The sequence below is a fragment of the Anomalospiza imberbis genome, chromosome 36 (genome assembly GCF_031753505.1).
Source record: "Anomalospiza imberbis isolate Cuckoo-Finch-1a 21T00152 chromosome 36, ASM3175350v1, whole genome shotgun sequence".
Taxonomy (NCBI): Eukaryota; Metazoa; Chordata; class Aves; order Passeriformes; family Viduidae; genus Anomalospiza; species Anomalospiza imberbis.
In genome coordinates this window covers 166,814-192,704 of record NC_089716.1, presented here as the reverse complement: position 1 = coordinate 192,704, position 25,891 = coordinate 166,814, and the positions used below count along the sequence as shown (strand labels likewise).

The 25,891-nt window shown below is 55.2% G+C and overlaps 1 protein-coding gene and 1 pseudogene across 1 annotated transcript; both read left to right on the top strand.

The window, feature by feature from the left end:
- LOC137464098 (uncharacterized) overlaps nt 1-25,891 on the top strand; it is a 1,364,046-nt pseudogene that overhangs the window by 1,179,201 nt on the left and 158,954 nt on the right.
- On the top strand, nt 1,495-3,738 carry LOC137464076 (class II histocompatibility antigen, B-L beta chain-like). Its single transcript, XM_068175389.1, is given in 6 exon segments — nt 1,495-1,576; nt 2,057-2,329; nt 2,880-2,927; nt 2,930-3,142; nt 3,554-3,635; nt 3,711-3,738. Coding segments are annotated over 6 exon segments (726 nt in total).

The following is a 25,891-nucleotide window of genomic DNA, read 5'->3' as shown; positions in this document are numbered from 1 at the left end:
AAAGTAGAGCATCAGGGCAGAAGGGACCCCATGGACCCCCAAAAGCCCTTGAATCATCCCTAAGCAGGAGGCCGGAGAAGGGGGAATCCCTGGAGCCATTGGACCCCCATCATCCCAGGGAAAGGAAACCTCTGGAACGCCAAAAGTGGAGAGATCAGAGATCAGGAACTCCTGGGAGAGTTGTTTTGGGCTGAACCTTGATATAGTGGAGATTTCCATGGACACAAGACTCCTGCTGAGTTCTAGGGATGGACTTGGGCAGTGAGGAGCCTCTATTCCAAGGTGCTCCCACCTTGGTTTTCCCCAAAGCAGGATTTGTCATTCCTAGGGTGTGGCTGGATGGAGAAGGAGGAAAAGCCCCAGAGATCCTGCAGGAGGAGAGGCTGCAAATCCAGCCCAGGGAGCTGCAGGGAGGAAAGAGCTCCCCGCCCTGAGCCAGGAAGGTGGCCAGAGATCCAGCCGGAGCTCGGAGCTGGTGGAGAAGCCTCATGGCAGGGAGAAACCTCACACGTGCTTGGAATATGGGCAGGGTTTCAGCTGCAGCTCCACCCCGATGGAACACCAGAACACCCACACTGGGGAGAGGCCCTGTGAGTGTGGGGAGTGTGGGGAGAGCTTCAGTGGGACCTCTGACCTCACCGAGCACCACAGGATCCACACTGGGGAACGGCCCTATGAGTGCTTGGAATGTCAGAAGAGCTTCAGGTGGAATTCAGAGATCGTCACTCACCAGCACTTCCACACCAGGGAGAGGCCCTGTGAGTGCCCCGAGTGCAGGAAGAGCTTCGTGCGCTGCTCCAGCTCCATCCCCCATGGGAGGATCCACGTTGGATGATCCCCAGTGAGCCCCGTTGGGCAGAGCCCCGGTGACCCCGTTCTGGGTGATCCCGGTTGGGTGGGGGGAACGTGTTGGAGAGATTTCTTTCCCCTCTCCTTGTCCTGGTGTGATTTGGTTGGTAATAAATTCCCTCCCTGTGCCCGGGCCGGGTCTGTTGTGCCCGTGCCGGATTTGCTGAGGGATCTCTCCCGCTCCTTGTCCCCAGGCAGGAACCCTCGGTTCCATTTGCTGTCCCTGTGCGGCTGCGGGGGGCAGGGACAGAGCGGCTCTGGGGGGTGCCTGGCATGGGGCCAGCGTCACCCCTCGCCACGGGCACCCCTGAGACCCCGCGCAGCCGGGCACACATTTCTGGGCACAGCTGAGCTCCCAGCTGCGCAGCGCCCCAAGGCTCCCCGTGCCTGGAAAAGCCCCAGCCGGGGCTGCAGCGTCCCGGAACCGCTCAGCCAATCCAAACGCAGCCAAAACGCGCTGCAGCCAATGGGAGCGCGAGGAGTTGAGGAGTCATCGGTTGTGTGGCAGAGCCTCGGCAATCGGTGCCCAAAAGTGCTCGGAGCCAATGAGAGCGCGCGGCGCTGCTGAGCCCGCGCTGCTCCGGACTGGTGCTGCCAGCGCAGCGCGGCCGCTCTGGGGCTGGTGCTCCCTGGGCGGCGCTGGCCATGGGGCGAGTGGCGGCAGCTGGGGCCGTACTGGTGGCACTGGTGGTGCTGGGAGCCCCCCCGGCTGCGGGCGCGGAGCTCTCGGGAGAGCGGGGGGGGCGGGAGGCGGTGGGACAGGGGGGAGAATGGGGAAAAGGGGGCGGTGGGAGCCCGAAATTGCAGGGGCAGGAGGAGGAGGGGACCCCGAAAGGAAGAGCGGGAGGGGCTGAGGATTGGGGGCAGGTGAGGAAGGGGTGGGAGAGGGTGGGAAAGTGGGGAAAAGGGGAGGGTAGGACCCCAAAACTGAGCGGCAGGGGGGGCTGGGGATTGTTAGAAAAGGGTGGGAAAGGGTGGGAAAGAGGAGAATGGGATCCCAAAAGTGAGTTGGGAAGAGGTTGGAGGTAGAAGGGGAGAGGATGTGGAAGGGCAAATGGGGGAAGGGTGGAAAAGAGGAAGTGGCAGCTCGGGCAGGAGGGATCCATGGTCGCCCTGGGCCACGGGCGGTGTGGAGTGGGGATCCGGGGTGGATCCCGGAGCTCCGGGGGTGCTGGGGGGGCACCCCCGGACCTGTGTCCTGCACACACAGGGGTGTTCCAGTACGTGGGAAAGTCCGAGTGTCACTTCATGAACGGCACGGAGAAGGTGAGGTACCTGAGCAGGTTCATCTACAATCGGGAGCAGTACGCGATGTTCGACTGCGACGTGGGGCACTTTTTGGGGTTCACCCCCTATGGGGAGACAGCAGCCAGGTATTGGAACAGCGACCCAGACGTTATGGAGCAAAAAAGGGCTGCGGCGGACTGGCTGTGCCGGTACAACCACGAGTATCTCAGCCCGTTCCTCACGGAGCGCCGAGGTGAGCGCGGGGCAGAGCGTGTCCCCTCGGGCCCTGCCCTGGCAATGACCCTGGAGCCCCTCAAAACCTCCCTGGAATCGGCCCAGAGCCCTCAGCCCTCCTTGTGCCCATCCCCGAGACCTTGTGTCCCTGCCACTGACCCCCGTGGCTCTCCCAGTCCATCCCAGTCTCTCCCAGTGCCTCCCGGCTGTCCATCTCAGCCTAGCGTGGTGCTGCCGCCTCTCAGCCAATCAGAGCGTGTGTCTCTGATGACTCATCAGTTGCCAGGCAGACCCGCAGCGCCGAGTGCCCCGCACTGGACTCGGCCTCCCAGTGCCGCGCACTTCGTTCCCAGTTCCTCCCAGTGCCGCCCCAGTCCCTCCCAGTCCATTCCCAGTTCACTCCTAGACCTCCATCCTCCCTCCCAGTGCCCCCCATCCCCTCCCATCTCTCTGAGTGCCACCCCAGTCCTTCCCAGTCCATTCCCAGTCCCTCCCAAGGCCACCCCATCCCTCCCCTCTCTCTCCCAGTTCCCCCCAGCTGATCCCAGTCTGTCCCCGCTCTCTCCCAGTGTCCCCAAGTGTATCCATCTTGCTGGTGCCCTCGGGCTCCCAGCCTGGGGCTGCTCCGTGATGGATTTCTACCCTGCCCACACCCAGCTGAGGTGGTTCCAGGGCCAGCAGGAGCTCTCTGTGGTGGCCACCGACATGGTCCCCAACAAGGACTGGACCTACCAGCTCCTGGTGCCACTGGAAACATCCCCCTGGCGTGGGCTCACCTGCAGCTGCCAAGTGGAGCACGTCAGCCTGGAGCACCCCCTGAGCTGGCACTGGGGTACAGGGGAGGAATTGGGGGCGCTGGGAGAGCCACTGAGATGTGCTGGGAGCAACTGGGAGGGAGTTGGAGACAGCCTGGTTTCAGCTGGGAGAGGGGCTTGGAGGTGTGGAAGGGCTGAGAAGTGGTTTCAAGGATGCTGGGGAGGGTGGGATGGGGTTCTGGGGCTCCTGGTGGACACTGGGAGGGAGTTTGGGGGTGCTGGGTATGACTGGGAGGGATTGGAGTGAGCCTGGAGGAGCTGGAAGGAGATTGGGGATGGAAAAGCAGAGGTTGGGATGAGGTTGGTTGTGCTGGGAAGAGACTAGGAGGGGTCAGGGTGAGTCCTGGTGAGGCTGGGAAGGGACTGGGAGAGGGTTTGGGGTGTCTCTGAGAGGTCTTGGGGGGTCCATACCCCTGCAGAGCCCCCAGAGATGCCACTGGATGCCGCCCGCAGCAAGATGCTGTCAGGGATCGGGGGCTCCGAGTTAGGCTTCATCTTCCTGGCGCTGGGGTCAGTTTCTAGGAGCGTGTGTGCTCCTTCCCCGGGGCAACCAGCCTGGTGTCACCCCCATTTCTCTGCCCACAGAGCTCCTGAGCCGCCGCCGGCTGGTTAAACCCAGCCCAGGTTATGGGGGGCAGTGGGGAGGGACTTGGGGGGACCCCACACGAGGCCGGGACTGGGCAGGGAGGGTGGGGTCCAGGTGGGGAACACTGGGTGCTGCGGGTCTGCCCGGCAACTGGTGAGTCATCAGCCCCGCTCGCTCTGATTGGCTGACTCTTGTCCATCGCGTTCTCTCATTGGCTGAGGAGAGGCCCGGGACTGGAGAGAAGCAACGGCAGAGATCCCGCCCCGAGCACCGGCACGGGGACAACAGACCCAGCCTGGGCACACGGAGGGAATTTATTACCAACCAAACACAGCAGCACCAGGAGAAGGGAAAGAAATCCCTCCAACACCTTCCCCCCACCCAACGGGGATCACCCACAACAGGGCTTATCCACGATGGAGAGACGGGGACAGACGAGTTTAGACCAGAAGCCAATTTCATTGAGGGTACCAGGTGTTTATACAGGGTTTTACTTGTGTGGTGCTCAGACAGGGCTCGATGTTTGCTAACAATTTCCCATTGGTTACACATTCTTCATGACATCACGGCACCTGGGAACATTATCTTATCACAAAGTCTCACAACAGGTTGCTTGGTCACTTCTTGCCCAGGGAGACTTAAACTGTGTCTGTGTCTCCCACAGTTTCTGCTCAGTCAGGCCTCAGATATCGGCCCCTTTATCAGCTCCATTGTTTTCCTCTCTGTTTTATTCCCCATTCTGGGGCACCAGGGCTCTGCCCAATGGGGGTCACTGGGGATCATCCAGCCCGGATCCTCCCATGGGGGATGGAGCTGGAGAAGACCATGAAGCTCTTCCCTCACTCCAAGCTCTTCCCCCACTCGGGGCACCCCCAGGGCTTCCCTTAGTGGTGCCTCCGTTGGTGTTGGGTCCGGTCTGAGCTCTGTGAGAAGCTCTTCCCACACTCCCCACACTCGTAGGGCCTCTCCCCGCTGTGGATGCGCTGGTGCCTGGTGAGGTGGGAGTTTCGCCTGAAGCCCTTCCCGCAGTCAGGGCAGCGGAAGGGCCTCTCCTCTGTGTGAATCCGCTCATGTGTGAGGAGATCGGAGCTGGTGTGAAACCTCTTCCCACACTGGGGACACTCGTAGGGCCTCTCCCCAGTGTGGATGCGCTGGTGTCTTCTCAGGTCTGAGCTCCGTCCAAAGCTCTTCCCACATTCCAAGCAGGTGTAGTGCCGTTCCCCAGTGTGGATCCTCTGGTGCCGGATCAGATCAGAGCTGTCCCTGAAACCCTTCCCACACTCCCCACACTCGTAGGGCTGTTCCACAGAGTGGATCCTGTGGTGCCGGATCAGGTTGGAGCTCTGTCTGAAGCTCTTCCCACACTCCCCACACTCGTAGGGCCGTTCCCCAGTGTGGATCCTCTGGTGCTGGATCAGGCTGGAGCTTCGGCTGAAACCCTGCCCACATTCCAAGCACTTTTGAGGCTTCTCCCTGCCATGAGCCTTCTCCACCAGCTCCGAGCTCCGTCTGGATCTCCAGCCGCCTTCTGGGGTCAGGGGGGCTCTTTCCTCCCCACAGCTCCCTGGGCTGGGTTTGTAGCCCCTCTTTCTGCAGGATCTCCGGGGCTTTTCCTGCTCCTTCATCCAGCCACGCTACGGGAATGACAAATCCTGGTTTGGGGAAAAAACAAGAGGAGAGCACCTTGGACTGGAGGTTCCTGCTTGTCCAAGTTCATCTCAAGAAGTCATTGGGAATCTTGTGTCAGTAAGAACCTCCAAAACACCAAGATTCAGCCCAAAAATCCTGCAAACTTCCAGACACTGATCAAAAACTCCCCAAACCTCACAAGTCAGCAAAAACCTCCTCCAAAAGATAAAGATTCAGCTGCCACATAAAACCAAAGCAACAACATTAAGCCCAAGCAAGCTCAGAAACACCAAGATTCACCCCGTGAAAATCCTGGATCCCCCTCCACAGTCACCTGCTGCATGTGGGGGGAGCAGCGCTCCTGGGGCTGGGGGGAGGCTGCAGACACAGGGAGGGGTGGAACCTTGTGCTGCTTCCTGTTTCTGCTCCTCCTCCTGTGACTCTGCTCTTCCTCACACTCCTCTTCCTCCTGCTATTCCTCCTTCTCCTGCACAATCCCACCTTCTCCTGCAACGTCCATCCTTTGACCATTTTGTTCCTCAACCCTGCTTCTCCTTCCCTTCTCCTCCTGCCCCCAGGCCCAGCACCCACTGCCGGCTCCCTCTTCCCCCCAGACCCACAGCATCCCAGCGCAGGGGCAGGGATGGAGCTGGGGCAGGTCGGGCTGGGGCAGCGCTGGGCTCTCGGCCGCTTCCGCCCGCACTCGGTCCCCACTGCAGCCGCTCCCGCCAGGACAGCGCGGGGGGGCCCGGCCTTGGCGCTGCCCCACTCCCACCTCCCCAAATTCCCCTCGCGGGGGCGATGGGGCCGAGGGGGGGGCGCAGGTGGGCTCCAGGTGGGGAACGCTGGGAGCTGCGAGTCTGCCTGGCAACTGGTGAGTCATCAGCGCCCTGCGCTCTGATTGGCTGAGCTCTGCCTCAGGGCTGGGGCTGCAGCAAAGAGGGGACACCCTGCTCCAGGGGGGATGTCCCGAAAACGGGGGACCCCCATGAAAGGAACAAGAGGAAAGTGTCTTTACAAACAGATGCTGTGAATCTGCTCTGAGATACGGCCAGGCACCTGTACATAAGGAAGTGACAGGAGAAGCCATTGGTTTCAGGAAATGTTATCAATTGGTGACACAGACTGCTGCTCAGCCAAGGTCCTGCTCAATTCATGAACTTCCCGAAGAACAACAAAGACTTAACCGAGCCAGGAATATCCTCTGCTATACAATACTGGGGTGCATATGAAGGGAGTATGTACTAGGTGGATTGGGAAGTCTGCACCTCTCAAGTACTTCAGCCAGTGGGGAAAGGGAGAGGGAGATGTGGCCAGGAGAATTGGGATGAAAAGGAGGCTGTGTCCTCCAACAACTGCAGAGATCCCATGGGGAATGTCCCATGGCCTCTCCCATTTCTAGGAATGAAATTACTTTTACAGGACTCCTCTGTCTGCTTTGTGGACAGAAACCTCTGCTGATGTCAATTTTCCCACACACCCTGAGGCTCATTCGGAATTCCTTCCACCGTTCGGCGCGGCGGGCAGGGAGTGCAGCTGAAGGTGCCTCACCCACTTTGGGTGATCGGCTCCCTTGGCTGGCGGCGGCACCGGGGATCGATTGGGGACCCGGGAGTGACCAGGAGACAGACGAGTGACACATCAGGGGGGTCTGTGAAGAGTCAGCAGGGAGAGAGCACTGAAAATCTCAGCAGTGAGTGCACTGGGATCTTCGGGGAGTGAACATGGCAGGGAACCCAGGGAGGAGAGAAAAGGGAAAGCCAGGGAGGGGTCTTGGCCAAAGGGATGATGATCCCAAAATGTCTCTGAAGGGTCCCTTGGGAGAATGTTGAGGTAGTTTGCACATTCCCCCAGAGGTAACTAAGGACATGGACACCCAGGGGAGCAATAAGGGAAGTGGAGAAGGGATATGGACAACAGGGGATGGATGGTGTTGGTGTGCTGGGAAGGGATCAGGTGAAGGGCAGTGTGCAGCGATATGGTGAAGGCAAGAAGCAGCAGGAGGAATCTACGTGGTAAAAAAAGGACAATAAAAAAGAGTAGGAAAAGAAAAATCCAGAGGACTGAGATGTTTTTCACCACTGTTTCATGCTCAGAATTTGCCAGCTGATCCAGATCCTTTCCATCCCGGGTTTCCCGGAGAGGAAAAGAAGGAGGTCAGGATGTCAGGGGGTTTCTCTGTGGTGGGCAGCGGCAGCACCGGGCGCAGAGGTGCGGGACCGGGAGCACGGGCTGGGGGCCTGTGGGGAGCTGCGGGGCCGGGCCGGGGCTGTGGGGCAGCCGGGGCTCAGCGCCGGGCGCTGCCTGACCCCACCAGCCCCGGGCAGGGCCGGCAGTGGCCCCCGGCCCCCAGGAGCCTGCGGGACGCCCCGGCCGCTGCCCGGCCCCGTGGAGCTGCCGGCCCTGCCCGCCGGGGGGGCCGCCTTTGGACACTGCGGCAGGACAGGGACCGGCTCTGGGATACGGGCTGGGGAGGGGACCCTGAGCACAAGGAGGAAAACAAAGACACATCTGGGAAATGCAGATTGTACATGGAAGGATCAGGATTTTCTATTAAGCATTTGCTTTGGGTCGCTGGAGAAAGGAAAGACTTTGCACAAAGCTCAGCAGCTCTCAGAGGATGAGCACCCACAGGCAGTGAGCGCGGCTGCAGGAGTGGCAGAAGAAGGCCCTGGAGCACTTGGGCACAAAGGCACAGCAGCTGAATGCAAGAAGGGATGAGCAAAAGGCCAAGCTGAAGGCAAAGGCCATGGCACAGCTCCTACAGCCCCTCAGGGATCAACCCCAGGGCCCAAGGGGGCCCCGGCACCCAGGGAACGGGGTCGGCCACAAGCACCTGGCAGAGGCATTGCCCTCCTGGGCAGGGGAGAGCCCACCCAAAACAGCCCCTGGGAAGGAGTCAGGGCTGTAAACCAAGATGCCATGGGTACGGCTTTTGCCGTTGGCTTTGGCAAGAAGAGGAGCCAGACCCAGGGCAGATATTCAATTCTCTCCCTTGCAATTGATCTTGGGAATTCCTTACCCTGGTAATTCTCCACCCAGTGCAGGGTGGGGATAAGGGATGTACATTTAAAGCAGTCTGTGGCCAGAGTCCTGTCTCTTGTGAAATCTCTCCCACACGAAGCTGGGCTGGCACAGAGCCTGCCTTGGCACTTTGCTGTTCCCAACATCCAAGCAGGACATCGGGCCCTGCCTAAGGAGGCCAAAGCAGCACCACTGGTGGCCAAGTGGCGTGGCCCATGCCAAGTGTCCCTGAGGCCAGAAACAGCCCCCAGCACAGCTGAGCACGGGGGGACCCCTCAGCCTGGGCTCCAGGGCTCTGAAGCCCCGGAGATTTGCACTTCCCGCCTGCAGCAGGAGCATGGGAGGCCCCCACGGAGCCTGCACTGAAGGCAGCGCAGCAGCAGCCAGGGCTCCACAGCGGGGCAAGCCCCTGGGCCTGCCCACACATCCTCTGCTCAAATCCTCTGCCTGGGCACCCTCCTTGGGCATCTCCAGCCACCGGGGCCAATCCTTGCTGCCACTGCTGCAGCTTCAGTGCTTTCTGGGCCTGCACTGCCACAGCTGCTGGCGAAGACAACGGCACAATTCCACTCTGGGTCTCAGCCACACTCACACACTGCGCTGCCTGGGATTGCACTGATGGAAAATACACCAGGTCATAGACTTGAACATTTCTAACATTTTATTTCTCTACTCAGCCTTGGTTTGCCTTGGCCTCGGGGAAAGAAATGGTAAAGGTTTTTTTAAGGGATGTTCCACCACTCAGTGGAGATGAGTTTAACATCTCAACACTCTGGGAATGGCCCAAAAGATTCCTACAAAGATAACGCCCAGCAGCAAACAGCAACCAACACCTACCCCAGACACTGCCCCCGGCAGAGCTGGAGACACCTGCTCTGCAAAAGGCTGAGAAGGAAATCCAGCAGTTCCGACCTGATGAACAGCAGAAGCCAAGAAATCCGGGTCCAATAGGAACCCAAATACTAAAAACTGCACAACTTGAAACTGTAGAACATTAAACCAATGGATTTAGATTAGTTCAGACTGTATCAAGTTTGGGAAAAATCCAGTTAAACTCACGTGCCATGGAACGATTTTCTCTGCACACCCGGGCATTGTGGGGATGGAATGATTTCTGTAGCACATCCTGGCCAGAATCAAGGAATGCCTTGACTCCTACACTAAACATATTGGTGGAGTTTTTCTTTTTCCTGCACTTTCAGTGCAAAGTTTATAGCAGAAGAGTATTTTTTGTAATAATCCTACTTCTATATTGCCGGTTAGGTTTGGGTCAGGGATGAGAGAATGAGATTTTACTCTGAGGAGAAGTAGAAAAAACTTAATTGCCTTGGAATTTTCTTGTGTATGTTTGTGCGAGAGATACCAAAATTTTGGTCTGGGTTTTTCGACGTTCATTTTATGCTGCATTTTGCAAAATTAGAAGAGATTTAAAGGTGACCCTTTAACTCATAAACACTAAATAGATGATTTGAAGGAAAAATAAAATAGCAGCAGATTGTGGGGGTCCACGTGTGAGACTGCTGGAGGCTGCTCTGGAAGAGAAGCTGCATTCCAGGCAGCCCGCAGAGGAGCTTTAGAAATGCAAATTAACACTGCTGGGGCAAAGTGGGAACAATGGACCTGGCTCTTCTTGCCTGGGGCAGGAATTGGGCTGATTCCCTCTGCCCCTCACCCCAAGCTCTGCCTGCCCGCACAGATGGAATCTGCACAGCTGAAGGCAGAGCCCATGGTGAGGATCTCTGACTCTGCAACAGAAATGGGTGAAGCTGCAAAGGGAAACAGCAAATGGGGAATGCTGTGAAAACTTCACTAAAATAAGGGGGGATCATCCCTGTGCCCAGGCGGATCGGGAAGTCTGAACCTTCCCAGTCCCTCAGCCAGTGGGCAAAGGCAGAGGGAGATGCGGCCGGGAAAATGAGCATCCAAAGGAGGCAGCGTGCTACAACAAGGGCAGAGAGCGCATGGCAAATGCCCCACGGCCTCTCCCTCTGCTCAGCAATCGAGTCACTTTGACAGGACTCCTCGGTCTCCTCTGGCCACAGAAACCTCCGGCGACGGGAATTTCCCCGCACGGTCCCGGCCACGGGGCAGCCACCTCTGTCCCAGCCACAGCAACCGGGACGAGCCAGCGCTGCTCCGGCAGCGGCTCCTGCCCAGGCAGCGGCGGGAAGGAGACCGCGGGCAGCCGCTCCCGCAGCGCCCTCAGCCCAGGGCCGGCACGGGCCGGACACGGCACCGCCAAGCCGCCGGAGCCCCCTGCCGCCCCCTCCGCCCGCAGCGAGCCCCGAGCCCCCGCAGAACCCGGCGCGGCTCCCACCTGCGCCGGGGCCGCCTCCGAGCTCCGCCAATGCCGCCTCCCCGCGCTCCGGCCGCTGCCGCCGCTCCCGGGCCCGCACAGACGCTCCGCCAATGGCGCCGCTGCCGAGCCAGGGCCGCCCTCAGGCCGCCAGCGGGGCCGTGCTTCGCCCCGCTCTCACCAATCAGCGCGCCAGAACCGCGACTGACGGCAGCAGCGGCCAATGGCAGCGAGGGGCGGGCTCTGCACACGGCACAGCCTCGCCCCGCGCTCTCAGGGCCCCCCGGGCTGTGGGAGGGCAAAGCCGGAGATGAGGAACAGCCCTGGAACGGGCCCGGGCCCGGGCCGGCATCCATCTGCAGCACCAACAAACTGCTCCGCACCTCCCGACACGGCTTTCCCGGCCCTGCGCCTTCGCCTTCGCTGGCTCCGGCTCTGCGGGAAGCCCAGCAGCCCCACTTCTCCTGCCCCCTAATTCGGAGCATCAGCGCATCGCTTTGATTTCCCCCAAAAAGGGAAAACCGCCCCAAAGCCCTGTGGGGGAGTGGGGGAGGGGAGAGATTTCTGGCACAAAACTCCAAAAGCTCCGAGCAGGACAATGAGAAGTCAGTGAAGAGCCTTGAATGCAGCTTTCCCCACGCCTCCCTCCTTCCAGCTGCACCTCCTCCCCCGGCAGTGCAGGAGACAGGGAATGGGGCCGTGCTCAGTTCATCCCCCGTGGCTTCTCCCTCTGCCCAGGGACAGGAGTCGTTCCCCTGCTGCAGCCTGCGCTCTCTCCCACCGGAGACTTCTCCAGGAACTCCTCCAACCGGAGTCCATCCCCTGGGGCACAGCCCCCCTCCAAGTGCTGCAGCGGGAAAAACGCCAGTCACTTGTTTTTACAACTTTTAAAAGTTTAATGATAATGATAAATGGTTATAAAAATAGTAATACGATTAGAGTAATAAAAATTCAGAGTTCGTGTAATTGCAGGACAATAAAAAACACAGAATTACGGACGTCTGGATGCTCTCGGGCACTTAGGCTAGGACAGGCATGTTTTGTGAACAAAGGAATAACTCTTAAGATCCATTCACTGTTGCATATTCATACATACTTCATGGTTATGCATACATTCTATTTAAAATACGAAACTCTCTCTGGAATATGTCAACTCCTTCTTTTAATCCCCACGGCGCCTTCCAGTCTTAGCAAGGCCTGAAGAAATTACCTTCTTCTGATAAGAAACCCATAAGTTCCTCTTCTCCCGAAGATTTGGGTGTTCTGTGACTGTTATCTCGAAGCCAGTATCTCATTATTTTTAAAAAAACCCACATACATAGTTTCTTTTTTAACTACTAAAGCTTCATTTTAACTACAAAACTACATTTACCATTCTATCAAAATGTTAATACAGCACTTCTAATCAGTATATTACATATAGTATTTGTTGTAGATGTCGGCGAAGCCAATGGGAAGAATGATGATGTCTGACTTATTTCAGAAGGTTGAATGATTTCTTTATTATAATTATGCTATGATACATCAATATACTATATAAAAGAGGATACTAAAAACTACACGCTGCTTTCTCTAACTGTCATATCTAACTCCCTCACAACTCCTGACCCTGTTCTCCAGAGCCCAGACACAGGTGGATCTCATTGGCCATCAGGCCCAAACAATCCACCGTGATCCAACCAGGCATTTGCTCCAGGTAAACAATTCTCCAAGCACATTCCACAAGAGAAAACAAGGAGCAGAAATAGAAATTGTTTTCTCTTTCCCTTCCCTCTGTGCACCTTTATAAAAATCCTGAGAGAGAGAGAAATGTGCTTGCCACAAGTATTCAATTTAATATTTGTGAAAAGCCAATCATAAAATATGCATTTTTCACAGAGGACATCCCGAGGCTGCTGCAGGGACAGTGATGTCACCGCTGTGACGTCATCGGGGATGGTGACATCATGAGGGACATCGCTGCTGTCACTTGTCCCCTCTCCCCTCCCCACATGGGATTTGAGACAAATTTGGGGGATTTTCTGGGAAGTTTCATTGAAATTGTCCCAAATGCTGATGGGAATTCCTGGGTGACGTCACTGGGGACACTTGGGGACACTCTGAGGACGCTCTGGGGACACTCATGGAGGCGGGGGCGGGTCAGGGGGTGAATGACCCCCTCGGTGCCTTGCAGCAGAGGCAGCTTTCTGCTGTGGCTGCAGCAGAGCCGGGTTATGAATGACAATGGAATAATTGGCTTCTGCATTTCTGCATTGGCTTCTGCGCGTTGCTATTGATCACAAGGACTTTGCTCTGGTACTTGATATTGAGATTGATTATTGATGATTCCTTGTAGCTGCTCGCTGGTACAATAAAATCGATCCGTTTATGTGTGCACCGTGTAACCAATTTAATGCTAGAGTAACAAATAGATATTCTCTCCTAGGCCTTCAAATATTAAAAATAGATGAATATGAAATAGATCAATAACAAATATTGAAATAGAGACTATGCAATGTTAAAATGCTTCTGTGTGGCTGACTCGGGTGTAAAACAATTCCATTGTTTCTCCCATCTGCGGCCCAGCCTCACCAGGTGATAACAGTGACACAAACCTGAGAAGCGTTTATGAATTTTTCAGGGGCTCTGAAACAACAGGATGGAACCAGGAGAAGAAATCAAATGTATTGACTTAATCTGCAGAATGTCCTGCAGACAAGTCAGAGGTGAGAACCAAACAAGAGTTCCTGGAACATCCAAAGCTCCCGGGAGTGTTAGAATAATGTCAAAACTCAGGGATGTGTTTGTAGCCCTGCAGTGGAACCGGATCCGGAGAACGAAGGGTTAAGTTAAGGGCGGGTTCTTTGGCCGAGCGCCAAAACCCTTTTTTATCCCTTATCAAACTTTTACAAATCTCCAAGAGTGAACTTTGTTTTTCACACCCGGCTGGGGTTTGGGGGGCCCGGGGGGGTCCCCAGGCAGCCCCCGCTGCTGAGCACTGACCCCCCCTCCCCGGGCACCGGGACCCCCCAAAAACCGCACCCGCACCCCCTTCAGTGCCCCCGACCCCCCCTCGAGCACCGACCCCCCCGAGCACCGGGCCCGGACCCCCCTTTGTGCCCCCCACCCATCACGGGGGTTCCGCCCCCTCCCCTTTGACCCCCCGGAGCCGCGGGACCCCCGGGAGCAGCGCCGGGACCGGGGGCGCCCAGGGATGTGAGCAATGGATTTGTCAGTGTGAAAAATGCAGATTGAATGATCGGCTCTTGGCAAATATTAACTTGGATACTCTGTGTGCTGTGTTGCACAGTTATTTTGTAGAACTGTATTAATCCTTTTGAAGTAGTGTGGGAAATGCAGTTTTGGGTTATGACATAATGTCAAAATAGAAACTATGCGATGTAAGATATTTTTTGTAAGAGCTCAAGGAATGGGTCGGATAATTAAGAAATTCTTCGCAGGGAGATAACAGCAAGAGTTACTGCCTCCTTCTGGGAAAAGACAAACATTCTTACACCTCTCCTCTGTCTGTAATGAGCCACCGGGATTGAGGGGAAAAAGCTGACAAAAAGCAGAGAACACCCCTTGTTTGAAAAGAATTTATGCATAGTGGGTGAGATATTTGAATGTGCAACAGGCTATTGCTTTTAAGGGTTAACCCTTTGTTAGCCAGGCATGTTTTTGTGGCTTAGTGCCCAAACCCACCCGGACGTCTGTAAATCTTTGCTTTTTATTGTCCTTTATTGTCCTAACTCTGATTGTCCAAATTCTCATTGCTCTCACTTTTATTCCGGTTTTTATGACTATTTTATTACAATGAAGATTTTAAAACAAGTGATTGGCGTTTTTCACAGTCAAGGGTTCCCAAAACCTGGCAGAAAGCTCACACAGCCTTGGACTTGTCCGTGCCAACTCTGAGATTTTATTGTGCCAGCGAGCAGCTGCAAGGAATTATCGATAATCAAAATCAGTATTGAGCAGCAGAGCAAAATGCTTGTGGTCAATAGGAACCTGCAAAAGCCAACAGAGAAATGCAAAAGCCAACAGAGAAATGCAAAAGCCAACAGAGAAATGCAAAAGCATTCTGATTGTGCTCAGAATGTCCCCAAGTGTCCCCAGTGATGTCACCCCAGGAATTCCCATCAGCATTTGGGACAATTTCGGTGAAAATTCGCAGAAAATTGCCCAAATGTGTCTCAAAGCCTGCGCAGGGAGGGGACAAGTGACAGCAGCGATGTCCCCGATGATGTCATCACTCCGATGACATCACTGCGGTGACATCACTGTCCCTGCAGCAGCCTCGGGATGTCCGCGATGGCTTTTTGGCTCCGCTCAGCCACTGTGCGGCCACTGGGGCCACCGGGGGGCTTCACGAGGAGCCTGCAGATGTCCCCAAGTATCCCCAGCAGGTGACGCGTGGCCAGGCGGGCACTGGCCTCCCACAGCCGCTCGGCCATGGCCGCCTTGGCCACCAAGTCCCTGAGGACATCGGGGGACGCCTCATTTGTTCCCTGCAGGATGGCCTCGATGGCCTTGAGCCGGCGACACATCCCCCAGACGAAACACCTGGCTCTTTTCCACGCGGCCAGCAAGTGCTCCAGGGGCCCCAGGGCCACCTCCGAGCGCTGTCCCCTTCCGGTGGCCGCCTCCTCCTCGTTGGTGGCCGCGGGCACCCGGACCCCAGGGGCGGCCCCTGCCGAGGCCACCTCCTCCCTGTCCGTCAGTCGCGGTTCTGGCGCGCTGATGGGTGAGAGCGGGGCGAAGCACGGCCCCGCTGGCGGCCTGAGGGCGGCCCTGGCTCGGCAGCGGCGCCATTGGCGGAGCGTCTGTGCGGGCCCGGGAGCGGCGGCAGCGGCCGGAGCGCGGGGAGGCGGCATTGGCGGAGCTCGGAGGCGGCCCCGGCGCAGGTGGGAGCTGCGCCGGGTTCTGCGGGGGCTCGGGGCTCGCTGCGGGCGGAGGGGGCGGCAGGGGGCTCCGGCGGCTTGGCGGTGCCGTGTCCGGCCCGTGCCGGCCCTGGGCTGAGGGCGCTGCGGGAGCGGCTGCCCGCGGTCTCCTTCCCGCCGCTGCCTGGGCAGGAGCCGCTGCCGGAGCAGCGCTGGCTCGTCCCGGTTGCTGTGGCTGGGACAGAGGTGGCTGCCCCGTGGCCGGGCCCGTGCGGGGAAATTCCCGTCGCCGGAGGTTTCTGTAGCCAGAGGAGACCGAGGAGTCCTGTCAAAGTGACTCGATTGCTGAGCAGAGGGAGAGGCCGTGGGGCATTTGCCATGCAGTCTCTGTCCTTGTTGAAGCACGCTGCCTCCTTTGGATGCTCATTTTCCCGGCCGCATCTCCCTCTGCCTTTGCCCACTGGCTGAGGGACTTGGAAGGTTCAGACTTCCCGATCCGCCTGGGCACAGGGATGATCCCCCCTTATTTTAGTGAAGTTTTCACAGCATTCCCCATTTGCTGTTTCCCTTTGCAGCTTCACCCATTTCTGTTGCAGAGTCAGAGATCCTCACCATGGGCTCTGCCTTCAGCTGTGCAGATTCCATCTGTGCAGGCAGGCAGAGCTTGGGGTGAGGGGCAGAGGGAATCAGCCCAATTCCTGCCCCGGGCAAGAAGAGCCAGGTCCATTGTCCCCACTTGGCCCCAGCAGTGTTAATTTGCATTTCTAAAGCTCCTCTGCTGGCTGCCTGGAATGCAGCTTCTCTTCCAGAGCAGCCTTCAGCAGCCTCACGTGTGCCCCCCACAACCTGTTGTTTTTTTCATTTTTCCTTCAAATCAACTATTTACTGTTTATGAGTTAAAGGGTCACCTTTAAATCTCTTCTAATTTTGCAAAATGCAGCCTAAAGGTGAACGTCGAAAAACCCAGACCAAAATTTTGGTATCTCTCACACAAACATACACAAATAAATTCCAAGGCAATTAAGTTTTTTCTACTTCTCCTCGGAGTAAAAACTCATTCTCTCATCCCTGGCCGAAACCTAACCGGCAATATAGAAGTAGGATTATTACCAAAAATACTCTTCTGCTATAAACTTTGCACTGAAAGTGCAAGAAAAAAAAAAAAAAAAAAACAAAACTCCACCAATGTGTTTAGTGTTAGAGTCAAGGCATTCCTTGATTCTGGCCAGGATGTGCCACAGAAATCATTCCATCCCCACATAGCCCGGGTGTGCAGAGAATATCGTTCCATGACACGTGGGTTTAACTGGATTTTTCCCTGACTTGATACAGTCTGAACCAATCTAAATCCATTGGTTTAATGTTCTACAGTTTCAAGTTGTGCAGTTTTTAGTATTTGGGTTCCTACTGGACCCGGATTCCTTGGCTTCTGCTGTTCATCAGGTCGGAACTGCTGGATTTCCTTCTCAGCCTTTTCCAGAGCAGGTGTCTCCAGCTCTGCCGGGGGCAGTGTCTGGGGTAGGTGTTGGTTGCTGTTTGCTGCTGGGCGTTATCTTTGTGGGAATCTTTTGGGGGATTCCCAGTGTGTTGAGATGTTAAACTCATCTCCATTGAGGGGTGGAACATCCCTTAAAAAAACCTTTACCATTTCTTTCCCCGAGGCCAAGGCAAACCAAGGCTGAGTAGAGAAATAAAATGTTAGAAATGTTCAAGTCTATGACCTGGTGTATTTTCCATCAGTGCAATCCCAGGCAGCGCAGTGTGTGAGTGTGGCTGAGACCCAGAGTGGAATTGTGCCGTTGTCTTCGGCAGCAGCTGTGGCAGTGCAGGCCCAGAAAGCACTGAAGCTGCAGCAGTGGCAGCAAGGATTGGCCCCGGTGGCTGGAGATGCCAAAGGAGGGTGCCCAGGCAGAGGATTTGAGCAGAGGATGTGTGGGCAGGCCCAGGGGCTTGCCCCGCTGTGGAGCCCTGGCTGCTGCTGCGCTGCCTTCAGTGCAGGCTCCGTGGGGGCCTCCCATGCTCCTGCTGCAGGCGGGAAGTGCAAATCTCCGGGGCTTCAGAGCCCTGGAGCCCAGGCTGAGGGGTCCCCCGTGCTCAGCTGTGCTGGGGGCTGTTTCTGGCCTCAGGGACACTTGGCATGGGCCACGCCACTTGGCCACCAGTGGTGCTGCTTTGGCCTCCTTAGGCAGGGCCCGATGTCCTGCTTGGATGTTGGGAACAGCAAAGTGCCAAGGCAGGCTCTGTGCCAGCCCAGCTTCCTGTGGGAGAGATTTCACAAAGAGACAGGACTCTGGCCACAGACTGCTTTAAATGTACATCCCTTATCCCCACCCTGCACTGGGTGGAGAATTACCAGGGTAAGGAATTCCCAAGATCAATTGAGAGGGAGAGAACTGAATATCTGCACTGGGTCTGGTTTGTCTTCTTGCCAAAGCCAACAGCAAAACCTGTACCCATGGCATCTTGGATTACAGCCCTGACTCCTTCCCAGGGGCTTTTTGGGTGGGCTCTCCCCTGGCCAGGAGGGCAATGCCTCTGCCAGGTGCTTGTGGCCGACCCCATCCCTTGGGTGCTGGGGCCCCCTTGGGCCCTGGGGTTGATGCCTGAGGGGCTGTAGGAGCTGTGCCATGGCCTTTGCCTTCAGCTTGGCCTTTTGCTCATCCCTTCTTGCATTCAGCTGCTGTGCCTTTGTGCCCAAGTGCTCCAGGGCTGCCTTCTGCCACTCCTGCAGCCGCGCTCACTGCCTGTGGGTGCTCATCCTCTGAGAGCTGCTGAGCTTTGTGCAAAATCTTTCCTTTCTCCAGCGACCCAAAGCAAATGCTTAATAGAAAATCCTGATCCTTCCATGTACAATCTGCATTTCCCAGATGTGTCTTTGTTTTCCTCCTTGTGCTCAGGGTCCCCTCCCCAGCCCGTATCCCAGAGCCGGTCCCTGTCCTGCCGCAGTGTCCAAAGGTGGCCCCCCCGGCGGGCAGGGCCGGCAGCTCCACGGGGCCGGGCAGCGGCCGGGGCGTCCCGCAGGCTCCTGGGGGCCGGGGGCCACTGCCGGCCCTGCCCGGGGCTGGTGGGGTCAGGCAGCGCCCGGCGATGAGCCCCGGCTGCCCCACAGCCCCGGCCCGGCCCCGCAGCTCCACACAGGCCCCCAGCCCGTGCTCCCGGTCCCGCACCTCTGCGCCCGGTGCTGCCGCTGCCCACCACAGAGAAACCCCCTGACATCCTGACCTCCTTCTTTTCCTCTCCGGGAAACCCGGGATGGAAAGGATCTGGATCAGCTGGGAAATTCTGAGCATAGAACAGTGCTGAAATACATCCCAGTCCTCTGTATTTTTCTCTTCCTTCTCTTCTCCATCATCCTTTTTCTCACCACATAGATTGCTCCTGCTGCTTCTTGCCTTCACCATATTGCTGCACACTGCCCTTCACCCGATCCCTTCCCAGCACACCAACACCATCCATCCCCTGTTGTCCAAATCCCTTCTCCACTTCCCTTATTGCCCCCCTGGGTGTCCATGTCCTTAATTACCTCTGGGGGAATGTGCAAACTACCTCAACATTCTCCCAAGGGACCCTTCAGAGACATTTTGGGATCATCATCCCTTTGGCCAGGACCCCTCCCTGGCTTTCCCTTTTCTCCCCTCCCTGGGTGCCCTGCCATGTTCACTCCCCGAAGATCCCAGTGCAGTCACTGCTGAGATTTTCAGTGCTCTCTCCCTGCTGACTCTTCACAGACCCTCCTGATGTGTCCCTCGTCTGTCTCCTGGTCACTCCTGGGTCCCCAATCGATCCCCGGTGCCGCCGCCAGCCAAGGGAGCCGATCACCCAAAGTGGGTGAGGCACCTTCAGCTGCACTCCCTGCCCGCCGCTCCGGACGGTGGAAGGAATTCCGGATGAGCCCCAGGGTGTGCGGGAAAATTGACATCAGCAGAGGTTTCTGTCCACAAAGCAGACAGAGGAGTCCTGTAAAAGTAATTTCATTCCTAGAAATGGGAGAGGCCATGGGACATTCCCCATGGGATCTCTGCAGTTGTTGGAGGACACAGCCTCCTTTTCATCCCAATTCTCCTGGCCACATCTCCCTCTCCCTTTCCCCACTGGCTGAAGTACTTGAGAGGTGCAGACTTCCCAATCCACATGCTACACGCCCCTGTAATTTGCTCCCTGCTTTTATAAAACAAACGATATTCCTGGCTCTGTTAAGTCTTTGTTGTTCTTCGGGAAGTTCATGAATTGAGCAGGACCTTGGCTGAGCAGCAGTCTGTGTCATCAATTGATAACATTTCGTGAAATTGATGGCTTCTCCTGTCACTTCCTTATGTACAGGTGCCTGGCCGTATCTCGGAGCAGATTCACAGCATCTGTTTGTAAAGACACTTTCCTCTTGTTGCTTTCATGGGGGTCCCCCGTTTTCGGGACATCCCCCCTGGAGCAGGGTGTCCCCTCTTTGCTGCAGCCCCAGCCCTCAGGCAGAGCTCAGCCAATCAGAGCGCAGGGCGCTGATGACTCACCAGTTGCCAGGCAGACTCGCAGCTCCCAGCGTTCCCCCCCCGGACCCCACCTGCGCCCCCCCCTCGGCCCCATCGCCCCCGCGAGGGGAATTTGGGGAGGTGGGAGTGGGGCAGCGCCAAGGCCGGGCCCCCCCGCGCTGTCCTGGCGGGAGCGGCTGCAGTGGGGACCGAGTGCGGGCGGAAGCGGCCGAGAGCCCAGCGCTGCCCCAGCCCGACCTGCCCCAGCTCCATCCCTGCCCCTGCGCTGGGATGCTGTGGGTTTGGGGGGAAGAGGGAGCCGGCAGTTGGTGCTGGGCCTGGGGGCAGGAGGAGAAGGGAAGGAGAAGCAGGGTTGAGGAACAAAATGGTCAAAGGATGGACGTGGCAGAAGGTGGGATTGTGCAGGAGAAGGAGGAATAGCAGGAGGAAGAGGAGTGTGAGGAAGAGCAGAGACACAGGAGGAGGAGCAGAAACAGGAAGCAGCACAAGGTTCCACCCCTCCCTGTATCTGCAGCCTCCCCCCAGCCCCAGGAGCGCTGCTCCCCCCACATGCAGCAGGTGACTGTGGAGGGGGATCCAGGATTTTCACGGGGTGAATCTTGGTGTTTCTGAGCTTGCTTGGGCTAAATGTTGGTGCTTTGGTTTTATGTGGCAGCTGAATCTTTATCTTTTGGAGGAGGTTTTTGCTGAATTATAAATTATTTGGGATGTTTTTGATGTGTGTATTGAAGTTTGCAGGATTTTTGGGCTGAATCTTGGTGTTTTGGAGGTTCTTACGTACAAAAACATTCCAATGACTTCCTGAGATGAACTTGGGCAGGGAGGAACCTCCAGTCCAAGGTGCTCTCTTCTTGTTTTTTCCCCAAACCAGGATTTTTCATTCCCGTGGCGTGGCTGGATGGAGGAGGAGGAAAAGCTCTGGAGATCCTGCAGCAGGAGGGGCTGCAACCCCAGCCCAGGGAGCTGCGGGGAGGAAAGAGCCCCCCTGAGCCAGGAAGGCGGCCAGAGATCCAGCCGTAGCACAAAGCTGGTGGAGGAGGCTCATGGCAGGGAGAAGCCACACAAGTGCTTGGAATGTGGGCAGGGTTTCAGCTTCAGCTCCAAGCTGATTGAGCACCAGAGGATCCACACTGGGGAGAGGCCTTACGAGTGTGGGGAGTGTGGGAAGGGTTTCAGGAACAGCTCTGGCCTGACCCAGCACCAGGTTATCCACACTGGGGAGAGGTCCTATGAGTGTGGGGAGTGTGGGAAGGGTTTCAGGCGGAGCTCCAACCTGATCCAGCACCAGGTGATCCACACTGGGGAACGGCCCTACACCTGTTTGGAATGTGGGAAGAGCTTTGGGTGGAGCTCTTCCCTGAGAAGACACCAGCGCATCCACACTGGGGAGAGGCCCTATGAGTGTCCCCAATGTGGGAAGAGGTTTCAGACCAGCTCTGATCTCCTCAGACATGAGCGGATTCACACAGATGAGAGGCCCTTCCGCTGCCCCGACTGCAGGAAGGGCTTTAAGCAAAACTCCCACCTCACCTTGCACCGGCGCATCCACAGCGGGGAGAGGCCCTACGAGTGTGGGGAGTGTGGGAAGAGCTTCTCCAGGAACTCAAAACTTGACCCAGCACCAACGGAGGCACTAGTAAGGGAAGCTGTGTGAGTGCCCTGAGTGAGGGAAGAGCTTGGAGTGAGGGAAGAGCTTCGTGGGCTGCTCCAGCTCCATCCCCCATGGGAGGATCTGGGCTGGATGATCCCCAGTGACCCCCGTTGGGCAGAGCCCTGGTGATCTGTTGTCTTGGTGATCCCTATTGGGAAGACACCTGGATGGAGTGCTCCACATCTTCCTGGCTCCCCGTGGGCACCCGGATGAACCCCTGGCAGGAGCATCCATTGGGACACAGACCAAAAATGGGAATTCCTTGGGAAGAATGGATTTGTTGACTTTCAACCCCAGGACATCTTTTGCATTACGTCCTCTCTGCTGGTGGCATCAAGTAATACTGAATGGTCTTGGAGGTCTTTTCCAATTTCAGGGAGTCCATGATTTTGATTTCCTAATGCCAAAGGGCATCTTCCACAGCCAAATGGTGAAAAAGTGGGAAAAAGACCAAGATTTTGGAGACAGTGGGGTGAAACTCCACCAAAAAAGGGTCTTCCCTTCTACCCAAGCATGTGGATCCTCAGCCGGCAGGGACACGGAAATCCTTTCCTTTTGGCCTTGGTTTTCTTTTCATTTCTCTTCATCCCTTCAAAATGTCCAATACTGAGGTAAAAATAGACATTGAACTAAGACATGGGTGTGGTCATGGTAGGACACAACATGGTGGGACACAGACATGGAGAGTGACATGGGGACACATGGACATGGAGGGGGACAGGGCCATTCATGGGGACATGAGGGGACACAGGCATGGATGGAGATGTGGGGACAATGACAGGGATTGAAACATGGTGGGGAGACAGCCATGGTTGAGGACATGGTGGGACACGGCCAGTGACATGTGGGGACGTGGCCATGGCCGGTGCCATGGGGGGAACTTGCAGGGGATGTGGGGGATGCTGGGTTTGAGGGAGCTGAGGGTTCCTGGGAGGGACTTGGGCCTTGCTGAAGTCTTTGGGGACCCCAGGCCGAGAGGCTCCGGCTGCGCTGGGAGACCCCGGCGGAGGTTCTGGGGCAGCTGCTCAAGGACCCCTGCTTGATATATTGGCTGAGTCAAGCTTCTCATTCCTAACACTCAGAATGCTTTTGGATTTCTCTATTGGCTTTTTGAATTTCTCTACTGGCTTCTGCATTTCTCTGTTTGCTTTTTGCATTTCTCTGTTGGCTTTTGCATTTCTCTGTTGGCTTTTAGCAGGTTCCTATTGACCACAAGCATTTTGCTCTGCTGCTCAATACTGATATCAATTATTGATAATTCCTTGCAGCTGCTCGCTGGCACAATGAAATCTCAGCGTTTGTGCGGACAAGTGCAAGGCTGTGTGAGCTTTCTGCCAGGTTTTGGGAATCCTTTACGAATCCATTTCTCACATCTCTGGGCCCCCCCGGTCCTGGCGCTGTTCTGGGGGTCCCGCGGCTCCGGGGGGGTCAAAGGGGAGGGGGCGGAACCCCTGTGATGGGTGGGGGGCACAAAGGGGTGTCCGGGCCTGGTGCTCGGGGGGGTCGGTGCACGAGGGGGGCCCAGTCCCTGTCCCGGTGCACGGGGGTGGTGCTGCCTGGGGGGTCCCGGTGCCTGGAGGTGTCCCGGGGTTCGAGGGGGGGTCCGGTCCCAATCCCGGTGCTCAGTGAGGGGGGGATCAATGCACGGGGTGGTCCTGGTGCCCAGGGTACTGTTTTTATAGCTATTTTATTACTATTGTGAAAAATGCGTATTATATGATTGACCCTTCGCAAATATTAACTTGAATACTGTATGTATTATGTTGGAAAGTTATTTTGTAGTGTGAAAAACGCCAATCAATTGTTTTTAAATTTTTAAAAGTTTAATAGTAATAAAACGGTTATAAAAATAGTAATACAATTAGAGTAATGAAAATTTGGACAATTAAGATTGGGACAATATGAGGCAATAAAAGCCAAGACTTACATGCCCCTGGATGCTTTTAGGGCACTAAGCTGCTAAAAATCATGCCTTGTGAACAAAGAAACAACTCTTAAAAGCAACAGCCTGTTGCATATTCATACCCTTCACACATGATGCATACATTTTATTTAAAACAAAGAGCTCTGTCTGGTTAGTGTCAAATCTTGGTGGTATCTTTAGGTCTGAGCGAGGCATGAAGAAGTTAGTTTCTCCTGATAAGGAAGCCACAAATTCTTTCTTTAGAAGATTTAGGTGTCTTGTGGCTGCTATCTCGATGGAGTACCTCATTCCTTTCTTAAAAAAATATCCCACATACATAGTTTCTATTTGAACCACAAAAGCTACATTTTAACTACAAAACTACAGTTACCATACCACTAAAATGCTAATACAGCACTACTAATCAATAGAACACAATACATATTCATTTTAGTATTTGCGAAAAGCCAATCTTTTAATCTGCATTTTTCACATGTAGTACTGTATTAATCCTTTGTAAGTAGTGTGGTAAATATAGTTTTAGGTTATATCATAATGTTCAAATAGAAACTATGTGATGTAAGATATTTTTTTAGCAGCTCAAGAAAGGGATGAGATAGCCAAGAAATCCTTCTCAAAGAGATAACAGCAAGAGTCACTGCCTCCTTACTGGAAAAGACAAAGATCATTCCACCTCCTCTCCCGTTCCTTACATCTTTCAATGTCCGATTTCATTTATCAGCCAACCTACACTTTGTTTGTAATGGCAAATTATCTTTTTTCCCTTCATTCTCCTGAAAATTCCCCAGTTTATTTTATCCCCTAACCTGCTGCATATGCATAAAATTAATTTGCCTGATCAATGTTGATGAGCCTGAACAGTTTTTCACTCCTGGTGTTTGCGACCCAGATTCAGTTTTTTTTACCTGTTCCAACCCCAAATTAAGTGAAACTCTCTCTTTATCTCTCTTTATCTCAGACACTTGTATTCTTCTTTAAGTTCTGTGTGGGAACCCAGGACGTCCCTCTGGCTGCCCTGGATGGCTCGAGCCCCTGGCAGGGGGCTCGGAGACCTTGGCACGGTGTCAAGAATGCCTGTGGCTTCGATTTCAGCCCATGGAAAAACTGCCAATGTTGTATGAGGAATTACAAGCCACGAGGGTTTGAGTAGGGTGGTAGGTGAATTAACACAGGGTGAAAAAGTAGAATTTTAGGGTTTTAAAATACAGGGTTCAAGGGGACAAGATGGAGGGATTTGGGTGTGTCCTGACCTTCTTCTCCTTCTTCTTGCCCTCCATGTCTTGCTGCGATGGTGACATGTGGACATTCTCAGTTCAGTCAGAGAGAAAAAGAGAAGGTTTTCTAACCAGGCAAGAGCCTGGGAAGCAGTTGGGAAAGAATGTAAATAATTCACTAATCTCTCTTGTTGTTCACATTGTTTATAGATATGTTCTGCCACCATGCGTCATTCACTGCACACCAGTGGTGTGAGATGTTTTTACTCTAAGACCAATGAAGTTAGTCTGCATGATGTTCCCTATAAATAGAGCGGTGCATTTGAGATAAATCAGAGCTTCATTTCTTGCCTTCTAATTTGGAGTCCGTCTGCTCCCGTCCTGCTCAACGGCGACAGTGACACTTTTCTATTGGTTGAAGGTAGAGACGCACTGTACAACATAAATGATAGATATTGGCATGTTATTGTAAACATAGTGCAGGTAGTGTTTAGTGTAAAATGGTAACACCACCCCAAGGGGGTGGGAGTCTGCCACAGACTGACCTGCTAGACAGACCGCAGCTCCTTGAGAAAGCACGTTATAGATTGTGGGAATCCAGGGCATCCCTCTGGCTGCCCTGGAAGGTCTGGGACCCTGGCAGGGGGTCAGAAACCCCCCCTGTACAGAGCCCCGAGAGACACTGTCTCTGATCTCTATCCATGGAAAAGAGTTTTCAATCTTACAGGATGAATTACAAGCTCTGACTGCTTGATATAAGTAGTAATTAGTGTGGCATGGGTGCAAAAGTAGAATTTTAGGATTCTAGGTAAGGGGTTCAAAGGAGGCAAGATGGAGGAAACTGGGTGTGCCTTGTCCTTTTTCTTCTTCTTCTTCATGCCCTCCACGTTTCACTGTGGTGTTGGCATTTTTTTATTGTTTAGGCTGGGGACACACTGTTCAACATGGGTGATAGATATTGGCACGTTATTGTAAATAAAACACATAGTAGTTTTTGGTACATAATGTTTGTAACATCCCACTGAGGGGCAGAGCCCTGCACGCTGTCCTGCGAGACAGACCTGCTGCAGGTCAGAGAGAAAATATTTTAGATAAG